The 26408-nt window shown below is 39.5% G+C and overlaps 1 protein-coding gene and 1 pseudogene across 3 annotated transcripts in view; both read right to left on the bottom strand.

Annotated features, from left to right (window-relative positions):
- Nucleotides 1–24612, bottom strand: part of GPATCH8 (G-patch domain containing 8) — a 114929-nt gene extending 90317 nt beyond the window's left edge. For 2 of the 3 annotated variants that reach the window (XM_057535802.1, XM_057535803.1), the window contains exon 1: nucleotides 24490–24612. In XM_057535802.1, coding sequence (XP_057391785.1) covers nucleotides 24490–24534 — 45 coding nt within the window. In that variant the 5' untranslated portion in view covers nucleotides 24535–24612. Of the gene's footprint in view, nucleotides 1–22808; nucleotides 22875–24489 lie in introns of those variants that run through there. The other variant, XM_057535806.1, reaches the window with a different exon arrangement.
- LOC102998615 (protein BEX3-like) lies at nucleotides 7141–8914 on the bottom strand (annotated as a pseudogene).
- Nucleotides 24613–26408: the final 1796 nt, after the last annotated feature.

Below are 26408 nucleotides of genomic sequence, written 5' to 3'. Positions count from 1 at the left end.
CATTTGTCTCTAGGTATTTTTTGATTTCCTCTTTGATTTCTTCAGTGATCTCTTGGTTATTTAGTAACATATTGTTTAGCCTCCATGTATTTGTGTTTTTTACGTTTTTTTCCCTGTAATTCATTTCTAATCTCATAGCGTTGTGGTCAGAAAAGATGCTTCATATGATTTTGATTTTCTTAAATTCACTGAGGCTTGATTTGTGACCCCAGATGTGATCTATCCTGGAGAATATTCCGTGCGCACTTGAGAAGAAAGTGTAATCTGCTGTTTTTGGATGGAATGTCCTATAAATATCAATTAAATCTATCTGGTCTACTGTGTCATTTAAAGCTTCTGTTTCCTTATTTATTTTCATTTTGGATGATCTGTCCATTGGTGTAAGTGAGGTGTTAAGGTCCCCCACTATTATTGTGTTACTGTCGATTTCCTCTTTTATAGCTGTTAGCAGTTGCCTTATGTATTGAGGTGCTCCTATGTTGGGTGCATATATGTTTATAATTGTTATATCTTCTTCTTGGATTGATCCCTTGATCGTTATGTAGTGTCCTTCCTTGTCTCTTGTAACATTCTTTATTTTAAAGTCTATTTTATCTGATATGAGTATAGCTACTCCAGCTTTCTTTTGATTTCCATTTGCATGGAATATCTTTTTCCATCCCCTCACTTTCAGTCTGTAGGTGTCCCTAGGTCTGAAGTGGGTCTCTTGTAGACAGCATATATATGGGTCTTGTTTTTGTATCCATTTAGCAAGCCTGTGTCTTTTGGTTGGAGCATTTAATCCATTCACATGTAAGGTAATTATCGATATGTATGTTCCTATGACCATTTTCTTAATTGTTTTGGGTTTGTTTTTGTAGGTCCTTTTCTGCTCTTGTGTTTCCCACTTAGAGAAGCTCCTTTAGCATTTGTTGTAGAGCTGGTTTGGTGGTGCTGAATTCTCTTAGCTTTTGCTTGTCTGTAAAGCTTTTGATTTCTCCATCCAATCTAAATGAGATCCTTGCCCGGTAGAGTAATCTTGGTTGTAGGTTCTTCCCTTTCATCACCTTAAGTATATCATGCCACTCCCTTCTGGCTTGTAGAGTTTCTGCTGAGAAATCAGCTGTTAACCTTATGGGAGTATCCTTGTATGTTATTTGTCATTTTTCCCTTGCTGCTTTCAATAATTTTTCTTTGTCTTTAATTTTTGCCACTTTGATTACTATGTGTCTCGGCGTGTTTCTCCTTGGGTTTATCCTGTATGGGACTCTCTGCGCTTCCTGGACTTGGGTGGCTATTTCCTTTCCCATGTTAGGGAAGTTTTCGACTATAATCTCTTCAAATATTTTCTCGGGTCCTTTCTCTCTCTCTTCTCCTTCTGGGACCCCTATAATGCGAATGTTGTTGCGTTTAATGTTGTCCCAGAGGTCTCTTAGGCTGTCTTCATTTCTTTTCATTCTTTTTTCTTTAGTCTGTTCCGCAGCAGTGAATTCCACCTATCTGTCTTCCAGGTCACTTATCCGTTCTTCTGCCTCAGTTATTCTGCTATTGATTCCTTCTAGTGTAGTTTTCATTTCAGTTATTGTATTGGTCATCTCTGTTTGTTTATTCTTTAATTCTTCTAGGTCTTCGTTAATCACTTCTTGCAACTTCTCAATCTTTGCCTCCATTCTTATTCCGAGGTCCTGGATCATCTTCACTATCATTATTCTGAATTCTTTTTCTGGAAGGTTGCCTATCTCCACTTCATTGAGTTGTTTTTCTGGGGTTTTTTCTTGTTCCTTCATCTGGTACATAGCCCTCTGCCTTTTCATCTTGTCTATCTTTCTGTGAATGTGGTTTTTGTTCCATAGGCTGCAGGATTATAGTTCTTCTTGCTTCTGCTGTCTGCCCTCTGGTGGTTGAGGCTATCTAAGAGGCTTATGGGAGGCTCTGTCGGTGGGTAGAGCTGACTGTTGCTGTGGCAGTCAGAGCTCCATAAATCTTTAATCCACTTGAATGTTGATGGGTGGGGCTGGGTCCCCTCCCTGTTGGTTGTTTTGCCTGAGGCAACCCAACACTGGAGCCTACCTGGGCTCTTTGGTGGGGTTAATGGCAGACTCTGGGAGGTCTCACGCCAAGGAGTACTTCCCAGAACCTCCGCTGCCAGTGTCCTTGTCCCCACGGTGAAACAAAGCCAGCCCCCGCCTCTGCAGGAGACCCTCCAACACTAGTAGGTAGGTCTGGTTCAGTCTCCCCCAGGGTCACTGCTCCTTCCCCGGGTCCTGATGCACACACTATTCCGTGTGTGCCCTCCAATAGTGGGGTCTCTGTTTCCCCCAGTCCTGTCGAAGTCCTGCAATCAATTCCCACTAGGCTTCAAAGTCTGATTCTCTAGGAATTCCTCCTCCCGTTGCCAGACCCCCAGGTTGGGAAGCCTGATGTGGGGCTCAGAAGCTTCACTCCAGTGGGTGGACTTCTGTGGTATAAGTGTTCGCCAGTCTGTGAGTCATCCACCCAGCAGTTATGGGATTTGATTTTACTCTGATTGCGCCCCTCCTACCCTCTCACTGTGGCTTCTCCTCTGTCTTTGGACATGGGGTATCCTCCTTGGTGAAGTCCAGTGTCTTCCTGTCGACGTCTGTCCAGCAGCCAGTTGTGATTCTGGTTCTCTCACAAGAGGGAGTGAGAGCATGTGCTTCTACTCCGCCATCTTGGTTAATCCCCTGTGGTTGGTTTCAATTTGTGCAAGATCTTTTTTGACCAACCTCCTTGTATCCTGGGGTTAAGGTCTGCAACTATCTTCAGAAGCATGTTTTTCTTTAACTTTGTTGTGACTTTCAGTCTCCATCAGAGTTGGTCTTGATCTTGAATCCATCACCTTTTTTCCTTTGTGCACAGTCTAGTTTTACTTGCTCATACGGTGCTTCGTGCAAAGGCTTTCACCCCGCCTTTCAGACCAGAGTTCTTCATGTAATGTGGCTGTGCCAACACCTCACACCACAAGCAGAAGCGCCACGCGAGACAGCTCAATTCAAGATGGAAGCGGCAGGCTGTGGGCAGAGACCTCTTTTGAATTTTATACTTAAATACTCTAATACTCATACCCTAATAGAAATCATAAGCATTTTGTGTTTACCTCTGAATATTTAAAATGAAAGCTATATGTATTTTTGAATCAATACCACTTTAAAATAGATTTTAAAATATTTCCCTAGAAATGTATTTTAAATGGTGTTGATTCAAAAATACATATAGTTATAACACAGACGTAGAGAACAAACTTATGGATACCAAGGGGGAAGGGGGTGGTGGGAGGAATTGGGAGATTGGGACTGAAGTATATACACTACTGATACTATGTATAAAGTAGACAACTGATGAGAGCCTCCTGTGTAGAGCAGGGAACTCTACTCAGTGCTCGGTGGTGACCTACATGGAAGGGAAAACTGAGAAAGAGGGGATATATGTGTACGTATAGGTGATTCATTTTGCTGACAGCAGACACTAACACAACATTGTAAAGCAACTATACTCCAATAAAAAATAATTTTAAAAAATGTTAAATAAATAAATAAATAAATATAGTTATGTATTATGCTGCATTACTTTCTGACTTTTTTCCCAGAAGGAAAAGGTAAGAGGGGGAACACTGGGAGAAGAGTATCACATTTTCCACAGCTATTACAAATTTAAATTGCAGATGATATTCACTGTAACACTTCTTTTATATTTTAAAAAGTAGAAACTAATGTCTAACAGGGGAAGAGTTTAATACTGTTTTATTAATGCAACAATTAGGGAGTCATCACAAAAGTTTTAAAACTATATAGAAATATGTTAATTTGAAGTTAAATGGAAGGGGAAAAAAATCAAAAAGACTGTAAGACTATTTATGTGGACAAGAATTAAGCAGTGTTAAGCAAATGTGACAGGAGCTGGTAAGTATACCTGAAGAAAAACATCTGACAAACAGCTAAAGTTTAGTTTTTTTTTTAATTTAAGTATCTGCTGACTTCAGTGATAGCACTTCACTTTAAACAGCCTGAAAAGAAATATTCTACAAATAACCATAACTAACTTAGGGAACTGACAGAGATCACTTCTCAACATTTATGAATATCTGTTTGATTTGCCATAATAAACCACACAATTCACTGCAATACTTTAAAAGCATGAAAAATGTTTACAGTTTCTACTGTTTTAAAACTTACCCTTTTAGGGCTTACCTGGTGGCACAGTGGTTGAGAATCCACCTGCCAACTCAGGGGACTTGGATTCGAGCCCTGGCCCGGGAAGATCCCACATGCCGCGGAGTAAATAAGCCCGTGTGCCACAACTATTGAGCCTGTGCTCTACAGCCCGTGAGCCACAACTACTGAGCCCTCGTGACACAACTACTGAAGCCCATGTGCCTAGAGCCTGTGCTCCACAACAAGAGAAGCCACCTCAATGAGAGGCCCGCACACCGCAACGAAGAGTAGCCCCCGCTCACCGCAACTAGAGAAAGCCCGTATGCAGCAACGAAGACCTAATGCAGCCCAAAATAAATAATTTATTTTAAAAAAAACAAAACCAAAAAAACTTACCCTTTTAAATATTGGGAACCATGACACCAAGTCACAAAGAATAAGAAACACCCACCAACAAAAAAAGTACTTTTCATACAAGAAAAATTATCAATACATCTCCCACCTCAGTTCTTTAAAACCAGTTATCACCAACTCTAAGTCCTATTTTTATTACTAATTTGCTGTTTGATCTCATACAAATCATGTTATAGTTCTCTCCATTCTGTACTCATTTATAAAATGAAGAATTCGAACTAGACACTCTTTTATGTTGTTTCTTGGTCTAAAATTCCATGAATTAGCAGATTTAAACTGAATTAAATGTACCCTATAGGAAAAAAAGGCTGACATTTAAAATTTGTTACTACAAAAACATAATTACCATCAATTTCCACAAAAGCAAAATGTTAACCACAAAGCCAATAATCCTTGGCGGTGAAGCATAAAACATCTTTCATCTACCACCAAAATAAACGTGATGACATGAAAATCAAGTAAAAGCTAGCAATAATCTAGGTGACCCTGGGTTTGGTATTGACTTTTTAGATACTACACCAAAGGCATGATGCATGAAAGAAATAATTGATAAGTTTGGACTTTATTAAAATGTGTAACTTCTGCTCTGTGAAAGACACTGTCAAGAGAATAAGAAGACAAGGCACAAATCAGGAGAAAAATTTGCAAAAAAAACACATCTGATAAAGGGCTATTATCCAAAATATACAAAGAACTCGAACAATAAGAAAACAACTCAATTAAAAACTGAGCAGGGGTTTCCCTGGTGGCGCAGTGGTTGAGAATCTGCCTGCTAATGCAGGGGACACGGGTTCAAGCTCTGGTCTGGGAAGATCCCACATGCCACGGAGCAACTAGGCCCGTGAGCCACAACTACTGAGCCTGTGCGTCTGGAGCCTGTGCTCCTCAACAAGAGAAGCCACGATAGTGAGAAGCCTGCGCACCACGATGAAGAGTGGTCCCCGCTTGCCGTAACTAGAGAAAGCCCTAGCACAGAAACGAAGACCCAACATAGCAATCAATCAATCAATAAATCTTAACAACAACAACAAAAAAAAAACTGAGCAAAATATCTAAACTGATACCTCACCGAAGAAAATATACATATAGCAAATAGTATATGAAAAGATGCTAAACATCTTATTTCGTTAGGGAATTGCAAGTTAAAATGAAATACCACTACATATTAGAATGGCTAACATCCAAGACACTGAAAACACCAAATGCTAGAAAGGATGTGGGAGCAACAGGAATTCTCATTCACTGCTGGTGGGAAAGCAAAATAATACTCTGGAAGATAGTTTGGCAGTTTCTTACAAAACTAAACATATCCTTACCACATGATCCAGCAATTGCATTCCTTGGTATTTATCCAAATGCGTTTAAAACTTATATCAAACAAAATCCTGCACATGACAGTTAGAGTAGTTTTATTCATAATTGCAAGAACTTGGAAACAACCAAGATGTCGAACAGATGAACAAATTAACCGTGGTACATCCATGCAATAGAATATTATTCAGCACTAAAAAGAAATGAACTATCAAGCCACAAAAAGACACAGAGGTATTTTGAATACATATTATTAATACTAAGTGAGAAACGCCAACCTGAAAGGTTATATACTGTTATGACTCCAAATATGTAACATTCTGGAAAAAGTAATACTATGGAAACAGTTAAAAAAACAAACAAAAAAAAAACAAAGCAAAACAGTGGTTGCCAGGGGCTTAAAGGGGAAGAAGGGATAAATAGATGGAGCATAGGAAATTTTTAGGACAGTGAAACTATTCTGTATGATACTATAATGGTGGATACATGTCATTATACTACATTTGTCAAAACCACTGAACCTACAGCAAGAGTGAACCCTAACGTAAACTACAACCTTGGTTGATAATCATGTGTCCATGCTGTTTCACCTCTTGTAACAAATGTACCACTCTGGTGGGAACTGCTGATGACAGTTGATGTGAAGGGGGGAATGGATATATGGGAACTCTGAACTTTGAGCTCAACTTTGCTGTGAATCTAAAACTGCTCTAAAAAATAAAGCCTATATTTTTTTTATAAGTAGCAACAAAAAAAGTTAATAACTTGAGTAAACCCATAGTCAAAATTTCTAAAGCATTTCTTCAAAACAGTATGTACATTTTAAAACCTGACTACAAAATTGTAAAATTGATAACAATGATTACCTCTAAGAAATGAAATGGAGAATGCAGCACTTTCTTTCACTTTTTACTTTGTTAACAATGTAGCCTGAACTTTTAAACAATATCCACTTTTACATTTGTACTACTTGTTCTGTTTTCGTGTGGGGTTTTTTTTGTTTTTTTGTTTTTGTTTTTTTGCTTTTTAAAAGCTTTTTAATTGCTTTATTAACTTTACATTTTTCCAGGCGAATGGGTGAAACTGTACTGTTGACAGAAACTTCGATTGGGTGCCAAGGCAATCTCTAATTAGAAGCTGGTAACACCTGACACATGGAAATTACGTAAGGTTCACAGCAAACGGATCAGTAAAGGCATATCAGGAAAATGCAAGGAAAAAGAAAACAACATTGGGAATCACAGTATTAATCTCAAGGGAAATGGCAGGAGTCAAGGCATAAGGCAAAATTCATCATGATGGTCATGGTGATTAGAGAGCTTCCCTACAAGTATACAAAGACAATTCCTCAACTGCAGCTCCCTAAGTTTTCTCCTGATTTCTCTCATCCCCTCCATTAACATTTCCATTTCCACCCATCCCATCACTGACCTGCCTACTGGGTATGGCCCACTGGAAATTACAGGCAAGTCAGCGAGCCTTTCCCTGTGTATTATTTCCTGCTGGCTGGTGGCCCCCTCCCAAAGGGGGGTCTTCCTCTCCATTCTGCATGGGCTGCTCCATTTCTTCATTTTCCTAGGCCTATCCTTGCTGTCTCTTGCTTCTCCGATTCTCGCCACGAGTGCACTGCTGCAACACTTATACCCACAGACCTGCTCCACTTTCCCTGGAGGGATGAAGGCTGCTTTGCTCTGCAGCTCCCAGTCATGTGACGGCACCACGTCACCGCCAAGCTCACCCCCCAACTCCTGTAGCCAGTGCAGCAGGAGTGCACCCCTCCTGCCTCAAGCACACACACAGAAAACTCCCTGTATTACTGTTTTTAATAATACATTTTAATAAAGGGGGCACAATGTTCTAAAAAATTAAAGACATTATTAGCACAAAGCTTCCTTACCTGTGACAAGAGGCTATTGGACTACTTGCTATATCTAGGTATAAGAGTAAACTTCTACCTACAAGTTGAGTCTAACAGAATGTCTGGGAAAAAGTCTTTTACAAAAAACACCCCATTAAGGGCATAATTTGAAAAGTGCAAATCACCTTTTTTTTTTTTCCGGCCACACCACGAAGCTTGTGGGATCTTAGTTCCCCGACCAGGGATTGAACGCAGGCCACCACAATGAAAGCACTGAGTCCTAACCACTAGACAACCAGGGAATCCCACAAATCACCTTCAAAAGACTGAAAAAATTAGGGGACAAGGGCAAGGATGTGGAAATACCGAGTCCTTACAACAGTTAAAAAATCATCTTGCCTCTTTTATGTATCAGTTCTCAAAAAATCATCAAGCCTCTTCTCTCTTTATTTACATAAAAGGACATGTTATTCTAACCCAACACGTAATATTCACTAATTTTTTGTCATCTACTAGGAAGTGTTCTGGCACAGGACACATAGATAAAGAGAGAGTGCCTGGACTTAAGGAATATGCCTTATGGAGAAGGAAATAGCTAAACAGTGAATTACAATATGGTTAAGTGCCATAACAGAGATATAAATGAAGAGCTGGGGGAGGACAGACTAGGAGTATCAAGCAAGACTTCAAAGGGGAAGGGGGCTGGATCATAGCCAGGTGAAGGTGGAGTGTGGAGACTCCTCCACTGAAAAGCATAAGGCTGGCTTTGTAGAGCACAGGATTTATTCTCTGATCTATGATTTACGCTATATGCAGCTAGTAGAGGTCTTTAAGAAAGAGAATGGTATAGTAAGATTTGCTTTTTAAAACTGTTTATTAAGATTTTTTTTAAGGAGGTGGGGAGGAGGACCAAATATACAGAAAACAAAGGGGAAGCTGGAAAAGATCAAAGACAATGGAGATTTGGAGGGAATTGCCTTGAAGACTAGATAGCTCCTTCCTCAAAGAAGAGTTAAGAAGGACTATATTTTTGTTGGGCATTAAGGTGGTCAAAGAAGATATATGAAACTCTTCCTTTTTCTTTAGCAAAGGAAGCAAGCAATCCCTTGTTTCCCCTGAAACAGATCATTTAAAGCAAATCTTTCTTACCTATAGGAACAATGTTAAATTTTGGATCCATGCTCCTAATGAAGGCTTTTATATCAAATAAGTCATAAATTTATCTAACAATGTCCCAAACACAAATGTACAAGTCAAAGGGTTTGCTTTAAAAGATTAAACAAATATACAATAAACATAAGCATAGGGCCCCACTGAGCTAGAGAATAGGTACTTATGATAATTGAAATACTTATTAAGTATTAATTACTCAAAATTAATGACAATTATAACATTAACTAAATTTTTGCTCAATGTCAAGAAGAGTCTAAGGAGCCATGACAACTAAATGTAATGTGATATCCTGTATGGGATCCTGGAATAGAAAAAGGACATTAGGGGAATACTAAGGATATCTGAATAAAGTTAATAATAATGTGTCAAGGGACTTCCCTGGCAGTCCCGTGGTTAAGACTCTGTGCTTCCAATGCAGGGGGTGTGGGTTCGTTCCCTGGTTGGGGAACTAAGATCCCACATGCCTCTCCATGCGGCCAAATGCTACTACTACTACTACTAATAATAATATATCAATATTGGCTCATTAGTACAAATATGCCATACTAATGTAAAATGTTAACAGCAGGGGAAAATGGGCACAAAGTATATGAGGTGTATGTGTATATATATGAACTCTGTACTATCTTAGCAATCTTTCTGTAAATCTAAAACTGTACTAAAATAAAAGGTTTATTTAAAAAAAAAAGTTTTGGGAAGGGTCAATACCACTCCATACACACAGACATGTACAGCTTCTTTTAGCTTTATAAAATACCTTTAGAAACCTTATCCTAAGGTTATTAGGATAAGCTCATGAGATACTCAATACAGGATTTGGGAATCACAGTTGAATTTAGGGGATTTTTTTTAATCATCCCTATTTTACAAACAAGAGAACTGATACATAAACTGATACAGATATTGTCACAAATTCACAAAGGCTTCTGATCCTTAGCCCCATATTCCTTCCACTGTATTCCCATACAAAGCCCAAAGATTAAAAAAAAATAACCTTGCCTCCATAATTCTGAAATAATATTCCCTATAGAAAGCAGAGTTAGTCAAAACCTAGTTATCAATATATAAAAGAGATAACTAATAAGAACCTGCTGTATAGCACGGGGAACTCTACTCAATATTCTGTAAGGGCCTATATGGGAAAAGAATCTTTAAAAAAAAAAAAAAAGTGGATATATGTATATGTATAGCTGTACACCTGAAACTATCACAACACTGTAAATCAACTATACTCCAAATAAAAATTAAAAAAAAAAAAAACCTAGTTATCACAAAAGACACGGAAAGACTGAGGATGTGTTATACATTAGAGGAGACAAAGAATAGCTAAATGTAATCAATGTGGAATCCTGGATGGGATTCTGGAACAGAAAAAGGACATCACTAGAAACAGTGGTAAAATTCAAATAAGCTCTATGGTTTAGTTATTATTATTTTACCAATGTTAATTTCCTAGTTTTGATAATTATATTATGGTTATTGTACAAATACTGTAGCAGGAGAAGTTCGGTGAGTGATATACCAAAACCCTCTATACTATTTTTGGGACCATTCCATATGTCTAAAATAAGTTTAAAATAAATTAGTTTAAAATAAAAACAAAAAACAAAAATCTTTTAGTTATTATTATTGTTGAAAGCATATTATTATGAGAAAAAAATCAAAGTGCTGAAAAATGTGCTTGCATGCTACCGTTGGAAAGATAGAATGGAGAATGCCTGTATATATTAAGTAACTCTGAAAGAACCCACATATAATTGGAAATAGTGGTTGTCTTATAGGTTAAGTGGTTTAACTTTTCACTCCAAATCCTTTTGTCCCTTCTGAATGTCGTACTAGAAAAGCAAAACGAAGAAGAAAGGAAGGGATATAAAAAGTGATTTCAAACTCCCAGGGCACAAACTATGATAGTAGTAGCAGTGATGATGACGATGATGATGATGATGATAATGATATTTTATTTCTTGCCTCTCTCTCCCACAAAAATTTTTTTCAAGTCATTCAGATGAACTTACTAAGATCCTTCTTTCCAAAAATAGTCAGTATGGCATCTGATTATCTGAAGACCTCAACAGGGATTTGAAGAGAAGTAATTTTTTCTGCTTTACCCTGCTTTCAAAACCACATTTAGATCTCTCAAATCCCGTTAGAGCTAGAATGATCGTATCATACAAACCAGGGCACTCAGAGTAAAAGGGAGTGCTAATCGTAATTAATTAGCCAGGACAAGAAGCATAAACCAAACATTGGGTCACCCTAGTGAAAATTCACAGATCCTATGTTAGAGCATTCTTAAAATTTGGTTTCAATGATGACTGCATTGAACACTTATTCCATTGTCTAAATCAACTCTTCCTTTCTAAATATTACCTGCTTTCAGAATTGAAGTATAGCTTTTCATTTATGCTGATCAGAAATGTAAGTTCAAAAAGATCAGACACGCACACACCAAAAAATGTGTCAAAGATTTTTAAATGCACACACATGTATACATACACCTAGCTGACTTTCTTTCAACTGCTTCTTCTCTCAAAAAAGTATCAACTTGTGGTAGGTCTAACTACAAATGAATAGAACCTGACTGACCTGCATGTCATTAAAGTACACGGTAGCTCTAGTTCCTTACAGGTCAAGGATTCTGCTTCCAAGCGCAGGACAAATGTGGAAACTTCTCATTACAAATTTAGCTGTAGTGATCATTTAAATATAAATAGAGACAGGGGTTGCCCTAAATTTATCCATATAAATAATCTTGTTTTTTGCTAACCAGTGCTAATTTCGGAATCCACATAATCCCACAGCTGTACCTCTTCCAGTGATTAACTATATGGTAATTAATAGGGAAAATTAGAGCTAAAGAAAAGTGTGGGACAATTCTTTAAGGATCACAACAAACAGCCCATAATTTCAAATAGCAAAACACAATATTTAAGACCCTAAAGAGGTGAGTCTCTTCCATCTTCCTATGACTATTAAAATTTAATACCATTTCTTAAAAAAAAAAAAATAATGAAAAATATTACTCACAAAGTCGGCAGATCCAAAGTTCTGATCTGAATAGTCAAATCAATCATTAACACAAGGATTATACAGACTGAGATTTTAAATCCTGTCGGGCTTTTCCCATCTAGACTAGGTATGAGCCAAGTTTAAAAGTTTTATCTTTGGCAGTTTATTGTACCACTCATGCTAACCCTATCTTAGCACCTGGCTCTGGCTATTTAGCTGCATACTGTAGATGTTCCTGTCTCTCTCTGCTCCAAATCTCGCCAACCAAAATTTATCTTTTGTACTGTATTTACCATTATCCCCTTAGAGATTGTCTAATGTCTCCAAGTGTATATATTAATCATAGCCCTACATCACAACTCAAATAACATTACTTGTTTATAATCTGGACTTTCTAAATTCAAAACATATAATGGGGCTTCCCTGGTGGCGCAGTGGTTGAGAATCTGCCTGCCAATGCAGGGGACACGGGTTCGAGCCCTGGTCTGGGAAGATCCCACATGCCGCGGAGCAACTAAGCCCGTGAGCCACGAGTACTGAGCCTGCGCGTCTGGAGCCTGTGCCCCGCAGCGGGAGGGGCCGCGATAGTGAAAGGCCCGCGCACCGCGATGAAGAGCGGTCCCCGCGCCGCGATGAAGAGTGGCCCCCACTTGCCGCAGCTAGAGAAAGCCCTCGCACGAACCGAAGACCCAGCACAGCCAAAAATAAAATAAATAAATAAATAAATAAATAAAAATAAAAATTAAAAAAAAATATATATATATATAATGATGCTGAGTCCACCTGCCATGGACCCAAAATAGTTTTGTTTAGCAGACAGAGCTGTACAGAACAGCTTCATATTTCATCTATGAACAAAAACAGTCCTCCTCTGTCAACAAATAAATACAAGAATTCATCGCTGTCTCCCTCTACCCTACTCATTCCAAATAAACTAATTCTAGTATTATCTTAATTCAGAAAGAAAATGTCTCAGGATGAAAAACCTATCCAAAAAGAAATGGACATTCTGGGACTTCTCTGGCAGTCCAGTGGTTAGGACTCCACGCTTTCACTGCTGAGGGCCCAGGTTCTATCACTGGTTGGGGAGCTAAGATCCCACAAGCCGCTTGGCCAGAAAAAAAAAAAAAAAGAAAGAAAAAAGAAAAGAAAAGGACATTCTGGGGGATTCTTGATGTTATTTTATTAGTACATTTAAAATTTATTTCAATTTAGAAAGTAGACAGAAACACCATCATGGTCAATTCCTCAAAAACCCCAGTTCTTCAATACTGTTTTCTTAATGATATAGTCTGATTTCCAATGACCTCCAGTATATTATTGTAAAGCCAAAGATCTCTGAAGTCAGAGACACCAGAAATCAAATGATTACTATCTGCTAGCTGTATAACCTGGGGCAGATTACCAAACCACTCTCTGGGCTTAGGCCTGTTTCCCCAGCTGTAAATTCCAGATGATTACACTACAGTATTACTGCATAGGTTTTGAGATTTAAAGAGTTACAAAATAATGAATTATTATTTTAAGGCACTGTTGAGGCCAGTCAGTAACCCAGAAGAATAAATTCACTTATTAAACTTAACTCTATGTAATCTGGTAAGAAAGATAATTTGCTAAGCCATCTCAGTAAATATCTAAGAACTTGAAAACACATTACACTGAGTCAAGGGTATAAACATATCACACACTCGTCTAAAAATACACGTACATCTGTTTGACATATCAAATTTTCTGGATAATTTGACTAGAACAAGAAAGGACTGGTTTCCAAAAACTCATAACACTGAAAAATTAGGAACGTTTTAAAACCCCATAGGAGGGCTTCCCTGGTGGCGCAGTGGTTGAGAGTCGGCCTGCCAATGCAAGCGACACGGGTTCGAGCCCTGGTCTGGGAGGATCCCACATGCCGCAGAGCAGCTGGGCCCGGGAGCCACAATTACTGAGCCTGCGCGTCTGGAGCCTGTGCTCCGCAACAAGAGAAGCTGCGATAGTGAGAGGCCCGCGCACCGCGATGAAGAGTGGCCCCCGCTCGCCGCAACTAGAGAAAGCCCCCGCGCAGAAACGAAGACCCAACACAGCCGTAAATTAAAAAAAAAAAAAACCCATTAGGAGAAGTCGACCTTTTTCAGAAATGCAGGCAAAGTCAGTAAACAATTTTTGAGGCATTCAAAAAGATACGGAGACAAGAGTTAAGTCCTCTGAAGGGCTTCCCTGGTGGCGCAGTGGTTAAGAATCCACCTGCCGGTTCGAGCCCTGGTCTGGGAAGATCCCACATGCCGCGGAGCAAGTAGGCCCATGTGCCACAATTACTGAGCCTGCGCGTCTGGAGCCTGTGCTCCGCAACGAGAGAGGCCGCGATAATGAGAGGCCCACACACCACGATGAAGAGTGGCCCCCACTTGCTGCAACTGGAGAGAGCCCTCGCACAGAAATGAAGACCCAACACAGCCATAAATAAATAAAATAAATAAATAAAGATACATGAAATTGCTAAAATTAAAAAAAAAAAGAATCCACCTGCCAATGCAGGGGACACGGGTTTGAGCCCTGGTCCGGGAAAATCCCACGTGCCTCGGAGCAACTAAGCTCATGCGCCACAACTACTAAGCCTGCGTGGCACAACTACTGAAGCCTGCGTGCAGCAACGAAGACCCAACACAGCCAAAGATAGACAGATTAAATAGATAGAAAAAATAAATTAATTAATTTAAAAAAAAAAAGTCCTCTGAGACCCATAGCAATGCTTATTATTTTTCACCACTGGCTGGTATGACAAATGTCTATCTATTTAGATGTTTGACAAAAATTCTGCACTAGTCCAAGGAAAAACAATGTGTATGTACAATGTGTCACACAAAAGGAAACTCACAACTAAAAGACTGCTGAAATTATATACAATATAAAATAAAGTGAGATTATAACTCTCCGTAAGACAACCTCCACACTTGAAATATCCTTCAACTGGCTTTAGGATGTCACAGAACTAATAGTTCAACCTATATAATCCACAGCACAGCAGGAAGTTGAGCCACCAAATCTGGACATTCTTCTTAGAGTCTACGAAGTCTTTCCTTCCTACATACACGTCTCTACTTACCCATTAATTCAAATACCTGAGCAACCTGTAGGTGCCAGACCCTGACTCAATACTAGAAAAATGAATAAAAGACTGCATTCAAGGAGTTCCACGTCCAGGGAGATGAGATAAATTATAAGTATTATAATAAGTATTACAAAGTATACCGTAGGAGAAATAAAACAACACAGTGCTTAAAGGCTGAGACTGGTCCAAACTACTTGAAACCTACTTCTTCGACTCACTAGCTATGTGAAGTGGGTAAGTTTTTCTTTTGTAAAATGGGGATAAAAATAAAACCCACCTTACCGGGGATTACATGAGATAATAATGCATACCATAGTACCTAACAGAGAACACTACTATTACTAATAAAAGTGTTGTTACTGAAATATGACCAAAGTGCTGTGGGAGCACAGAAAATGAAGCAACTAACTCTGCCTAGGGAAGACGTCAGAGACAACAGCAAATTGAATCTTGAAGAATGAGTAGTAAGGGGACTTCCCTGGTGGCGCGGTAGATAAGACTCCCTGCTCCCAATGCAGGGGGCCTGGGTTCAATCCCTGGTCAGGGAACTAGATCCCACACGCATGCCCCAACTAAGGAGCCTGCCTGCCGAAACTAAGACCTGGTGCAACCAAATAAATAAATAGATATTTTTTAAAAAAGAATGAGTAGTAGGAATTCCAGACAGGTAAGAGCATATGCAAAAACAAAAAACAATGAAAGAGTCTAGCATGTCCAGATAATAACATAAACTACAAGATGGCAGGACAGGACAATGAGGGGGAAGAAAAGAAATACACCTGTTACAATGGCACCAGATGCCTAAGAAGAGTCTTAGAAACCAAGTTAGTGCGTTTGTATCTTATACTTGAAACAATCAGGAAAGACAGGAAAAGTCGTATTTTAGGAGAAAACAGTGTTCAAAACTGAGTTTACTGTGTGGCCTCAATTTCTGTTTTCTCTTCTGTAAAATGAAGGATACCACCACCTGGTTTGGATGGTTACTTAGATTAGATAAATATCTCCAAAATGCCTTGGCACAAGGCCTGGCATGTAATACTACTCAAAAAATAGTAGCTGATAGTATCATCATTAGATTCCACAGCAGTCAACTTTTGATGCTATAATGGTCATGGATAAGTTTTTGGTACCCTAATTTGACAGTACCCAGTAGAAGTACCACTCTTCTCTGCCATCTACTCTTTTACTGGAACAAATTAACAAAATGGACTAATTTTTAAAAAATCTTCTTTTCTTATCCTTTTATGATGCTATGCTAACAAACAGGCACTCAATAAATGTTTGGGAAATGGAATGGAATTTCTGGTAGGCCTATAAACAGCAAAAAGGCAAGCAAGAAGTCATGAAGAACCAATTAAGCTTATAACGCTGAGATGGTTCTGGGAAAAAAAAATATTTAATAATAAGCATACCATCTATTTCCTACCAGTTAGTTAACTGGTAGAAAATGCTGCTATGTATTAACGAGAAACAATGCTTTGCATAATGTAGACAATACCAACACTCATCTCCTCAAAAAGAGGCCAAACTATGTACCACAGCAGAAAGAATGCAACAAAAGAAATCAGAAGATTAAAGTTCAAAACTCAGCTCTGTACTAGGCAAATAATTTATCCCCAGTTTCTTCATCTATGAAAGACTTACTACCTATACTACTTACCTTGCTGAGTTACTGGGAGAATTAGACAAGAATGTATACAAGGGAACTTATTAAACCATGACAGTATGCAACTACACAATATTACCATTCTAATATCTAGGTTAGATGATTTTACAACACCCTGGTGCCTCAGTTCCCTAACTTCCTTTCCTATAATGATCTTGACCTCCATTCTACCTTAGCCATTTCACTCTCATGGTCATTACTAATAACTTCAACCCTTCCATAATCTCTACTTCAAATACTGTGCTCTCCAACCACAACCTCCTGTCCTTCCAGCTCATTCCCTCTAGTACCTCCACTCCAACAATTCTTAAACCCCATCAGAACCTACAATCCATTGATCCAACTTTTTTCTCTACCCTCCACCCCAAAAGTCCTCACTTATCTCTCTGCCATGCTTAAAATCACATAGCCCATTATCATAATCACTCCCTTGTATACGCCCTCTACTCCCTTGCCCCCACTCACATTAATTTTGGTTAATGGAGACTGGTTATCACAGCTTTAACTGTATGTATAGCACATCTAACACAACTGTATCTAAATCAATCTTCCTATGTCTATTCCCCTGCTTAAACAACACCTTAAATAGCCAGTACATGCCTGCCTACAGCATTAAAATAAAACTTACTTTTGTATCCCTAGCTTTCACTTTTCCCCTATTCCCAATGTTTTATTCATTGTCCTAAAAAAACCAATTCTGCTAGTTCCACTTCTATACTTTTACCCTATTTTCTCCAACTGAATGCCTCCCATTCTTTTCCTTTGCAAGGATGCAAACCCATCTTTCAAGACCCAGTTTAAATGCTAATTTCTTCATAAAAGCACACCTAATTATTCCACTTTAAGGGCTCTCTCTTTTCCTTAGGGTTTTGCATTTACTGACTATAATACTATTCATCTGATAACCATGCTAGTCTTGTGTGTAATAAACTTAATATTATTACTTTTGTTATCTCTCCAGCTAAAACAATAGCTCCTTGAAAAACACCACTTCTTAACCAACTCCGCCACATAATCATACATGCTATTCTTAGTACAACCCCTATTCAAATATTGTTTTAACAATTTTAATTAGCTTATATTCTAAAAAATATTCTTGAAGTAAATAAACTCCTTTGCATCTCTTGTGCAGATGATACCCTAAAGTAGTATTAAACCAATTAAATTTTCAACCACTTTTGCCCCTTCTTTTAAAATACTCCATAATTTTACTCATAGCAACAAGAAGTTATTGACACTACAGCATATAAACCACAAGCATCAGCTTTAGTTTCTTCTATAGTCAAGACCTAAAGTATCAAATTAATTTCTTGATTTTTTATCAGTACTGCCTATAAAAAGGGTGAAAAATTAAGCTGTTCTTCTCTCATCAACTCTGGAAAAATACTATTACATGAACCATGAGATACGAACACTGACTCTTCCAACAAGCGTTATTTAAAATGTCAGATACAAAACATGATCAGACTTCCCTGGCAGCGCAGTGGTTAAGAATCCACCTGCCAATGCAGCGGACATGGGTTCAAGCCCTAGTCTGGGAAGATTCCCACATGCCACGGAGCAACTAAGCCCATGCACCACAACTGCTGAGCCTGCGCTCTAGAGCCCCGAGCCACAACTACTGAGCCCAAGCGCCACAACTACTGAAGCCCACGCGCCTAGAGCCCGTGCTCCACAACAAGAGAAGCCACCACAATGAGAAGCCCGCGCACCGCAACGAAGAGTAGCCCCAGCTCGCCGCAACTAGAGAAAGCCCCTGCGCAGCAACAAAAACCCAACACAGCCAAAAATATATAAATAAATTTATTTATTTATTAAAAAAAAAAAACCATGATCAATGACTTTAAACCTGGAGAGCTATTTTGTATTTCAGTTCTATAAAACACAGCGATAAATTGAAATTCCCTCTCGAAATCAATGTAATTGCCAAAGAGTGGCAAGGATGACAAAAAATAATTGGAACCTCATGAGATGAGAGTAAATGTAATATTACAAAGATAACTTTCTGGTTGCTTGACTGACACAAAACACAAGATTTATCTTACCCTAACATTGTCAGTAAAAAGAAGAATTAAGGCAAGAAACAGGAAACTTGTGGTTTTGGGTCCTAACTTTAATTTCTTACTCTCTATAGCACTTACTAAAACATTACGTGCTATTAACCTATGTACATTGCCAAACCAACTTTAGCTATACTTCTTTCCCCATACATTCCTAAATTAGTATAAAATACTAAGTGTATGTTAAATCCCAAAGATATCATTTTGTGTAAGAATGACAACACAGTATATTCAGCCTGGGCATATTTAATTTTTTGCACTGATTAATACAATACACATTAAGCACATTTGGTTAGACTTCCAAGTTAAGTGGACAATTCATTTTTTATAACTGGAAAATCATTACAACATCTTCTGGTATTCACTGCAATATCAAATCAATGCCTTCTTTCAGTATTTGTGGTGGTCATTTGTAATTCCTTTGGTAATTGCCATGAGTCAGCTTTCACTTAATACTAAATGGCAATGCTAATATGAAAAGAGAATGCCAGACATACAAGCAAAAGTACCAAGTTGTTTCAGGAAGGAATTTGAATAGAATTCAAGAACTGGATGTCTACCTCAAGCTGGAATCCATTTTCATTAATAAAATATTAGAAACTTATTAAATCACAAGAACAAAAATGAAACCTCTACATGGGTTTCAAACCCATAATTCAAGATTTCATGAACTTCTGCTACAACTTTTCCAAAAATGGTAATCTTGACCACATCAAGAAAACAGACTGTCCTTTATTCATTTTATCATGTACCCAAATAGATGGAATTTATATGGAAATTATCTCAGCAATGAAGCAGCACAATCAGGATAGCTAATTATATACGTTTTAAAAAAAAAATTTAAGTCACAAACTTTAGTTCTGGTTATATAACTTAAAGACCTGAGAAAATGTGATAAAAGAATCCTTCACAGTACTTTAATGAGAATTCTGTGACGCACACAGACTAAAAGGAAGGAATACAACAGGGACACCTATTTTTCTATAATTTTGACGGCACTCAGCCTAATGATATATTTGTCTAGATCTGTTTCTTCTTGGTCTTCCACGCCTACTTTGAAAACAAATAAATAAGGGTACCATCACATGGAGCCCTATGATCACACTTCTCGCCAACCCCATCCTCCCTTCAATGCAAATTATAAGTGTCTCTATGACGTTATTCCTTAATATGTCCCACGTTTTTAAGTGCCTTTTGCCTTAAATATATACCCTCTACCCTTCAAATCACCACCAGGGAGCTTTCCTTTATTCTGACCTTTCTTTGGTCACTCTTGATCCCTTGAGAATATACTAACCAATAACTTTGCATTTGCTAATAATAATCATGCCAATTCATCATCAGTATTTTGAAATTTACACAGCCTTGGTTCCAATCCTTTCCACCTATCATAATGTATATGGGAAACGAAATAGTAATGATTTTGCATAAGTTTCAGTCTCCCAAGCAAAGCTGACAATGATTTTCATAGCTAGTGGCATCTTTCAGATGATAGGAAACACAGGAAACAGAGATTAGAACACTTGCCCATGTGTGATCTCTGGCATGCCTGCATTAGAATGCCAACTCTATTACACAGACCCACACAGAAAATATATTAATATATTTCTATGACCTAAATATTTTAAAACTGTAAACCTCCTGACTTAATGGTCTCAATTAAGAATTATCTGGGGGCTTCCCTGGTGGCGCAGGCTTCCCTGGTGGTGCAGTGGTTGAGAATCTGCCTGCCAATACAGGGGACACGGGTTCGAGCCCTGGTCTGGGAAGATCCCACATGCCGCGGAGCAACTGGGCCCGTGAGCCACAACTACTGAGCCTGCGCGCCTGGAGCCTGTGCTCCGCAACAAGAGAGGCCGCGACAGTGAGAGGCCCCGGCACCGCGATGAAGAGTGGCCCCTGCTCGCCGCAACTAGAGAAAGCCCTCGCACAGAAACTAAGACCCAACACAGCCAAAAATAAATAAATAAAATTATTTTAAAAAAATTAAAAAAAAAAAGAATTATCTGAAGGTCACATCCTGGTATCATATATGAAACACAAAAAGGAATCCTACAAACATACTACATAAAAGTAACACATGACTTGCTTATTGCTGTGTACCATTATGATTACTATATAGGTTATAGGAAGTTCTTGGGTAATTTTTACATTTTTATTATCACCTTTAAGATAGTTGTTTCTCTATCACTCACTGATCTATTATTGTAGCTCCTTTTCATTAGAAATCTAATGCAGAATACATTCAGAACAAGAAGAAATGAGAGGCTACTCTAAATCACCAGTCCTCTGCAGGTACACAAGCTGAAGAACATTTCCTCACTAACATTCAGCTGCATCATCATTAATAGCTGCGCAACCACTAAATGCTAAGCAGTGTGTACACCTCATAGCTGTACATCACTGTACAAATAATACTTTCTTTAGTGAACTTGTAGTTCAGAGTGTTGAACACATCTATATTGTAAATTATACTATGTTATTTTCCATTAGTTTGTGTAACATTTCAATCTGTGAACAAGTATGCCTTAATCTGGTAAACGTAGGCAGAAGTCATGTCTCATTCAGAAATTGAGGTCAGATTCTTAAAGTAGCTAAAACTCTTAAAACATTAAAAAAATAAATAAATCAGCCTAAATCACAAAGACTTCCAAAGATAAAATACCACTTAAAAGGGGTACACAAAAGAATGTCTGAACTAAAACAAGTTAACAATATATCCTGTACAACAAGGTGTAACTTATCACTGTCAGGAGCCTCCCTAGAAGCCTTGGGAGACCAAGGAGAAACAGATCTGCACAAAACGCAACAGAGTAAAAACTGTAATTGTATCACCTCTCTAAAAGCTCATTTATTCTTTGTGACCTATAAGTTTATCCTACACATTTGATGACTCAATTACAGTTATATAAAATACATAAATTGCCAGTAGAGATAATGGTCATGAGCACAGGTTCAAAAGTCAAAAAGCCAGAGTCTGAATCCAGGTTCTGCCATTTACCAGCTGCGTATACTTGGCCAAGTTATTTAATTATCTGTGCCTGAGCTGCCTCATTTGAAAATGAGAGTAACAGTACCTACCTCCTAGAGTTATTGTGAAGATTATGAGATAACACACGTAAAGCTCATAGAATAGTACCTGTTTATTAAAATGAAGTTATCAAATGTTTTCAAACTAATGTCCCTGATAATAATTCCTCTTTATATTCATAAGTGCTTCAAGTGGCATACCAGTTAAGCTCCTCACTATATTATACAAGACACCTTTGAAACTTTAAGTGTTCACAAAATCTAATAGTGAAGCCACCTCTGACTCCATACTGAATTCAAGAGACAGTATTCAAACTCCCCAAAATTTGCACTTGATGGTAAATTGGCAAAGAGTGAAATTCTAAATTATCTTGCCAAATTAAAGGCAAAGAAAATGATAATCATCTAGAACTTACCAGAGAAGGTGCACAGAAAAATTTCCAGTGCTAGAAAAAGATATGTTTAAAGCAACAGGATCTATACACTGTGTCTGGAAACCTACTTTGGATCTGTTTTCAAGTGTACTTACTAGCTTCACCTCATTTATCACTTAAAGCCTTAAAAGAAGGCCACAGTTAATTTTGAATAACCTGACCTTGAACAATGTTTCAGATATACCATATGCAGGAGCATCCTATTATGTCTTCTCTCCAATAACTAAATCAAATGACATCATTAATGAAAATCAATCTATATTTTCCCCTTTATTAAAACATCCAGAAAACAGTACTTTTAAGTATTTTTAAATGAATGATTTTTTTTAATGTTAGCACAATAATTTACAGAAGTTTTATTATCCTGTAATTGTCTAAAAGTTTTTCATTACCAATGCCCTATTTATCCATAATGCTGGGACATCTGTATTTTAAATACCAATATTTACCTGGCTGACCCAATACAGCAGAAATTGGGTATTCCAATATAAAAGCAGTACATAAAATATATGTAGTATCTTCAAAGGACTACCAAGCAACCAAAAGCAGATCTTATACAAACGCAACTACAGCATCAGAAGAGAAAGTCATCATCTTACTTGAAAAAGTAGAGGCTTTCTCAGTTTTTTCAGGTGACGGCATTCATACTCTGCTCTCCAGTTTTCAAAATCTTTCAAGGCCCTGCAAATCCTGTTTGTTTGACTGCTGAAATCCTGTGGTTGACAAACATTTCCCCTCAAAACTTAATTGTCCATATTATTTATTTTCAATTTTATTAAGTGATCCCCAAATTCTCTCCTCTGAAAAGCACTTGAGGATTTTAGTTACCAACATGTCTCCTTAAAAAACTACCAATAAATCCCACACATCTTGCAGCCTACTCATGTTTTATGCTGCTCCCTAAAACAAACAAACAAAAAACCACCTTTCCCAGGGTTCAAATGACTTGAACTGACTGCTTCCAACTTCCCAGGACCTGCATTATAGCCTTAAACACCTTGAGATCCTGCATTGTGCTGCAGCTATCAGCAGGCGCATGATCACAAGGGTTTTCAACAGTCCCAGATCCTTCACTGCTGCAAAACTTCTCATAAGCATTCTAGGCACTAGATTGTTAAGTGTTGGCTTAACTGTTTTACCTGTTTATTTACCAACCCAAACATCTCGGGGAATTCAAAGCCTTCAAACTGCCTTCCGAAACCTATCCCGTGTATTCCCGTGTTACTTTGAGAAAGATCTGCAGCGGGATATTAATTTGAGTTCGGCATCCCCTGACCCAAACTGCTGTTGCCAGGATATGCGGTAGTAATGCAGTGGTTTCTTTGAGATTGAGGATGTATTTTACCCTAGAAATAGCCCATCTCTACTAAATCCCTTTTAGTACCCGAGATTGCTGCGGTAACAATGCTTAACTGGAAGGTATTCGAAACAGCCGAAAGACGTGTTGTTCTAATTTGGCCTTAATATTTTCCTCAATAATGCTCGCCATGGCAAGGACATTTTTCCATACAACGTTTGCAACTGAAGAAAGAAAAATCAAGCTTTTGGTACTAGTCATCACCTGCTTGTAAAGTCCATTATCAGGAAGCTTCTTACACATCTCTCGAGGTAGGATTTGGGGCTAAGCTTACATCAACCATCATCCTGTAACTTACTGTTTTCCAAGCCCATTTAATGGTCTAATGACAACAGCAACATTTACGCCCGGAGAAATCTCAATGTTTGACTAACCAAGAAGGCGTCTGATAACTAAAGCCCTCTTTCTCCGGGTGAGGACATGGAAAAATAGACAATGAAAGGGATTTATCTGTTACAATGAGGAAAGAGGGGGAAGGACTCCAAGAAGAGCCGTGCGAGCAAAATCCAGGGGTTCGGGAGCCCCGATCTCAGCAACACTCGCCCCAAGCCCTCCCACCCCAACCCAACCGCCGTGTCCCCTGGGAGACAGCCCAGCGCCCGCAACACGCTGGGCACACCCGAGGGCAGCACAACCCTCCTCCCACCCCCAGCAGCCAGGCTGGGGCTCCCAAACCCGCAGCCCGAACAGGCCGAGGCCGCAAACCCGGCGGCCTGAGGTAAAGAGGTAAGAGGATACGGGGTGAGAGGAGATGCGGCCTCTCCTCAAACCGGGAGGCCCCTTGAGGAATCGGAGGAGGGAGAAAAGGGAGCCGGTTCGGAAGCCGGAGCAGAGCCCGGAGAGAAAGCGAGCTGGGAGCGGGGGATGAGGAGGTTCCGGCTCGGCCAGCGCCTTCCCCGGACCTCGGCGACGCCCGTGTTTACCTGAAAGTCTCGGTCCTCGTTGAAGCGGGAGAAGCGGTCCGCCATTTTGCCGCCTTCACTCCTCTCAGGACGACGCTCTCCGGTTCGCTCCTTCCCTCCCGCGACACCCGCCCCCTCGCTCCCCTCCAGTGTTCCCCGCCTCCTCCCACGCCCACCCGCGTACAGGCTAGGGAGGGAGGAAGCGAGATATGCGCGTCCCGACCGGAGCTCCGCCGGCGCAGGCGCCTTTCTACCCTGGAGGCGGAACCTTCCCTCACGTCCCCGCTTCGCGCGCGACCCAGAGAGACCCCGGCGGCCGCGCGTGCGCACTCGCGCCAGAGGGCTGCAAACGCTTCCGGAGAGAAAGGTCACGAGAGGGCGCTGCGCTCCTAGAGCCGGATGTTTTCCACCTGCTCCCTTCTCCCAGTAGGGTATCTCTTTTTGCCGTCTTGCTTGCCTGAAAACGCAGAAGCCCATCTGCTTTCTTTACCAAATAGCAGCATAATGTAGTGGCTGAAAGCGCGGATTTTGGAGTCAGGCTTAGTTTCGAATCCCAGGTTCACCCTGAGGATTAAACGGCGAACGAGACAGGAAAGATCCCTTCTGTCATAGGGCTTACATTCCAGTGAGGATAATCAGATAAAATAATAACATAATTTAAAAAATGAACCAGCGCTACAAAAAACAAAACTGAGGGGCGGTGGTGAAAGGAACGACCTCTGAAGCGACCTTTGACCCAAGGAACAGCAAGGGGCCTGCAGCCTTTGGACAGAGAGAACCTTAGACCCAAAGGGCCAAAGACTGCTAATAATGTGGCATTTTCAAGCGATCATTTGAGAGAAGTATGTCCCAAGAGACCAAAGTTGATCCAAATCGACTACAGCTCTCTGGGCTTCAGTCTCCTTTTTAAAAATAAGGAAATTGGTAATTTATACTGCCCCTGACCCTCACTGTCTTTGTGTGGGTTATGAATTAGACTTTTCCATCCTTTGACCTTCCTGAGCACCCCACCTAGCCCTACAGCTCCCTTAGCCAAAATACATAAAACACATAAGAGAAGTAGCAGGACTTTCCTGCTTTTGAAAAGAGTAGTTGACAGAAATCGCACGATGGAAAAAGGGCTCTTACCCTACCCTGAGAGAGTCAATGGAATGTAATTTTTTGGAGAAAGTGTGTGTATCTTCTATTCCTTTGTTACCTTCTGCCTCACCTAACCCCCAGTCCAAGCGGAATACAGTTCTAAGCAGTGAATAGAGCTCGCTATTTAAGTAGAGGCAGAACACACAGAATTGAAACACTGTGAAGAGACTTGAGGGTAAAGGTGGCAGGTTGAATCCCATGAATACACATGACACATTCACCTCTACTCCCTCTCCCAACCCCACTGAAATGACAGTAAAAGGATGAGAAGGGCATAAATTCACATGGACAAAAAGACCTGAAGAAAGGACAATAGCAGACAAGAGATGTCAACATCATTCGGAAGCTGGAGAGCATAGATAAATGGAAATGGCTTTAGTAGAATGGAGAAAGCAAAGTCCTGGAGTAGGGAAGCCGGGAAACAAGTTGATTGATGCTAAGGTGTAATAGAAAAGCTCAAGAATTGGAATCACCAGGTACCACTGAAGGTGAAGGTGTAAATGGTGCTAAAAACAAGAGGACTGGTTACAAGGCAGTTAAGGGAGCAGTTAGACTCTAAATCCCTTTCCCACCCAGGTAACGAACTGGAGGGTTCTCCTCTGAAAAGGCTGAACCAGAGAGACTTCATATCTGTGACAACTGAAGAGGGAGATATCATGCTGAAAATGGGAAGATTTGGTAAAAGGCAACATTCTGGTCAGAGAGTCAGGCTTCTCCCAGTGAGAGACTATAGGACCTATTGACTGGGAAAAAAATGCACAACCTAAAAGTTGAGAGTTACGTTTTGTTCGGCAGACATT

The sequence above is a fragment of the Balaenoptera acutorostrata genome, chromosome 20 (genome assembly GCF_949987535.1).
Source record: "Balaenoptera acutorostrata chromosome 20, mBalAcu1.1, whole genome shotgun sequence".
Lineage (NCBI taxonomy): Eukaryota > Metazoa > Chordata > Mammalia > Artiodactyla > Balaenopteridae > Balaenoptera > Balaenoptera acutorostrata.
The sequence above is the reverse complement of the archived record's forward strand: the minus strand, read 5'-3'. Positions and strand labels throughout refer to the sequence as shown.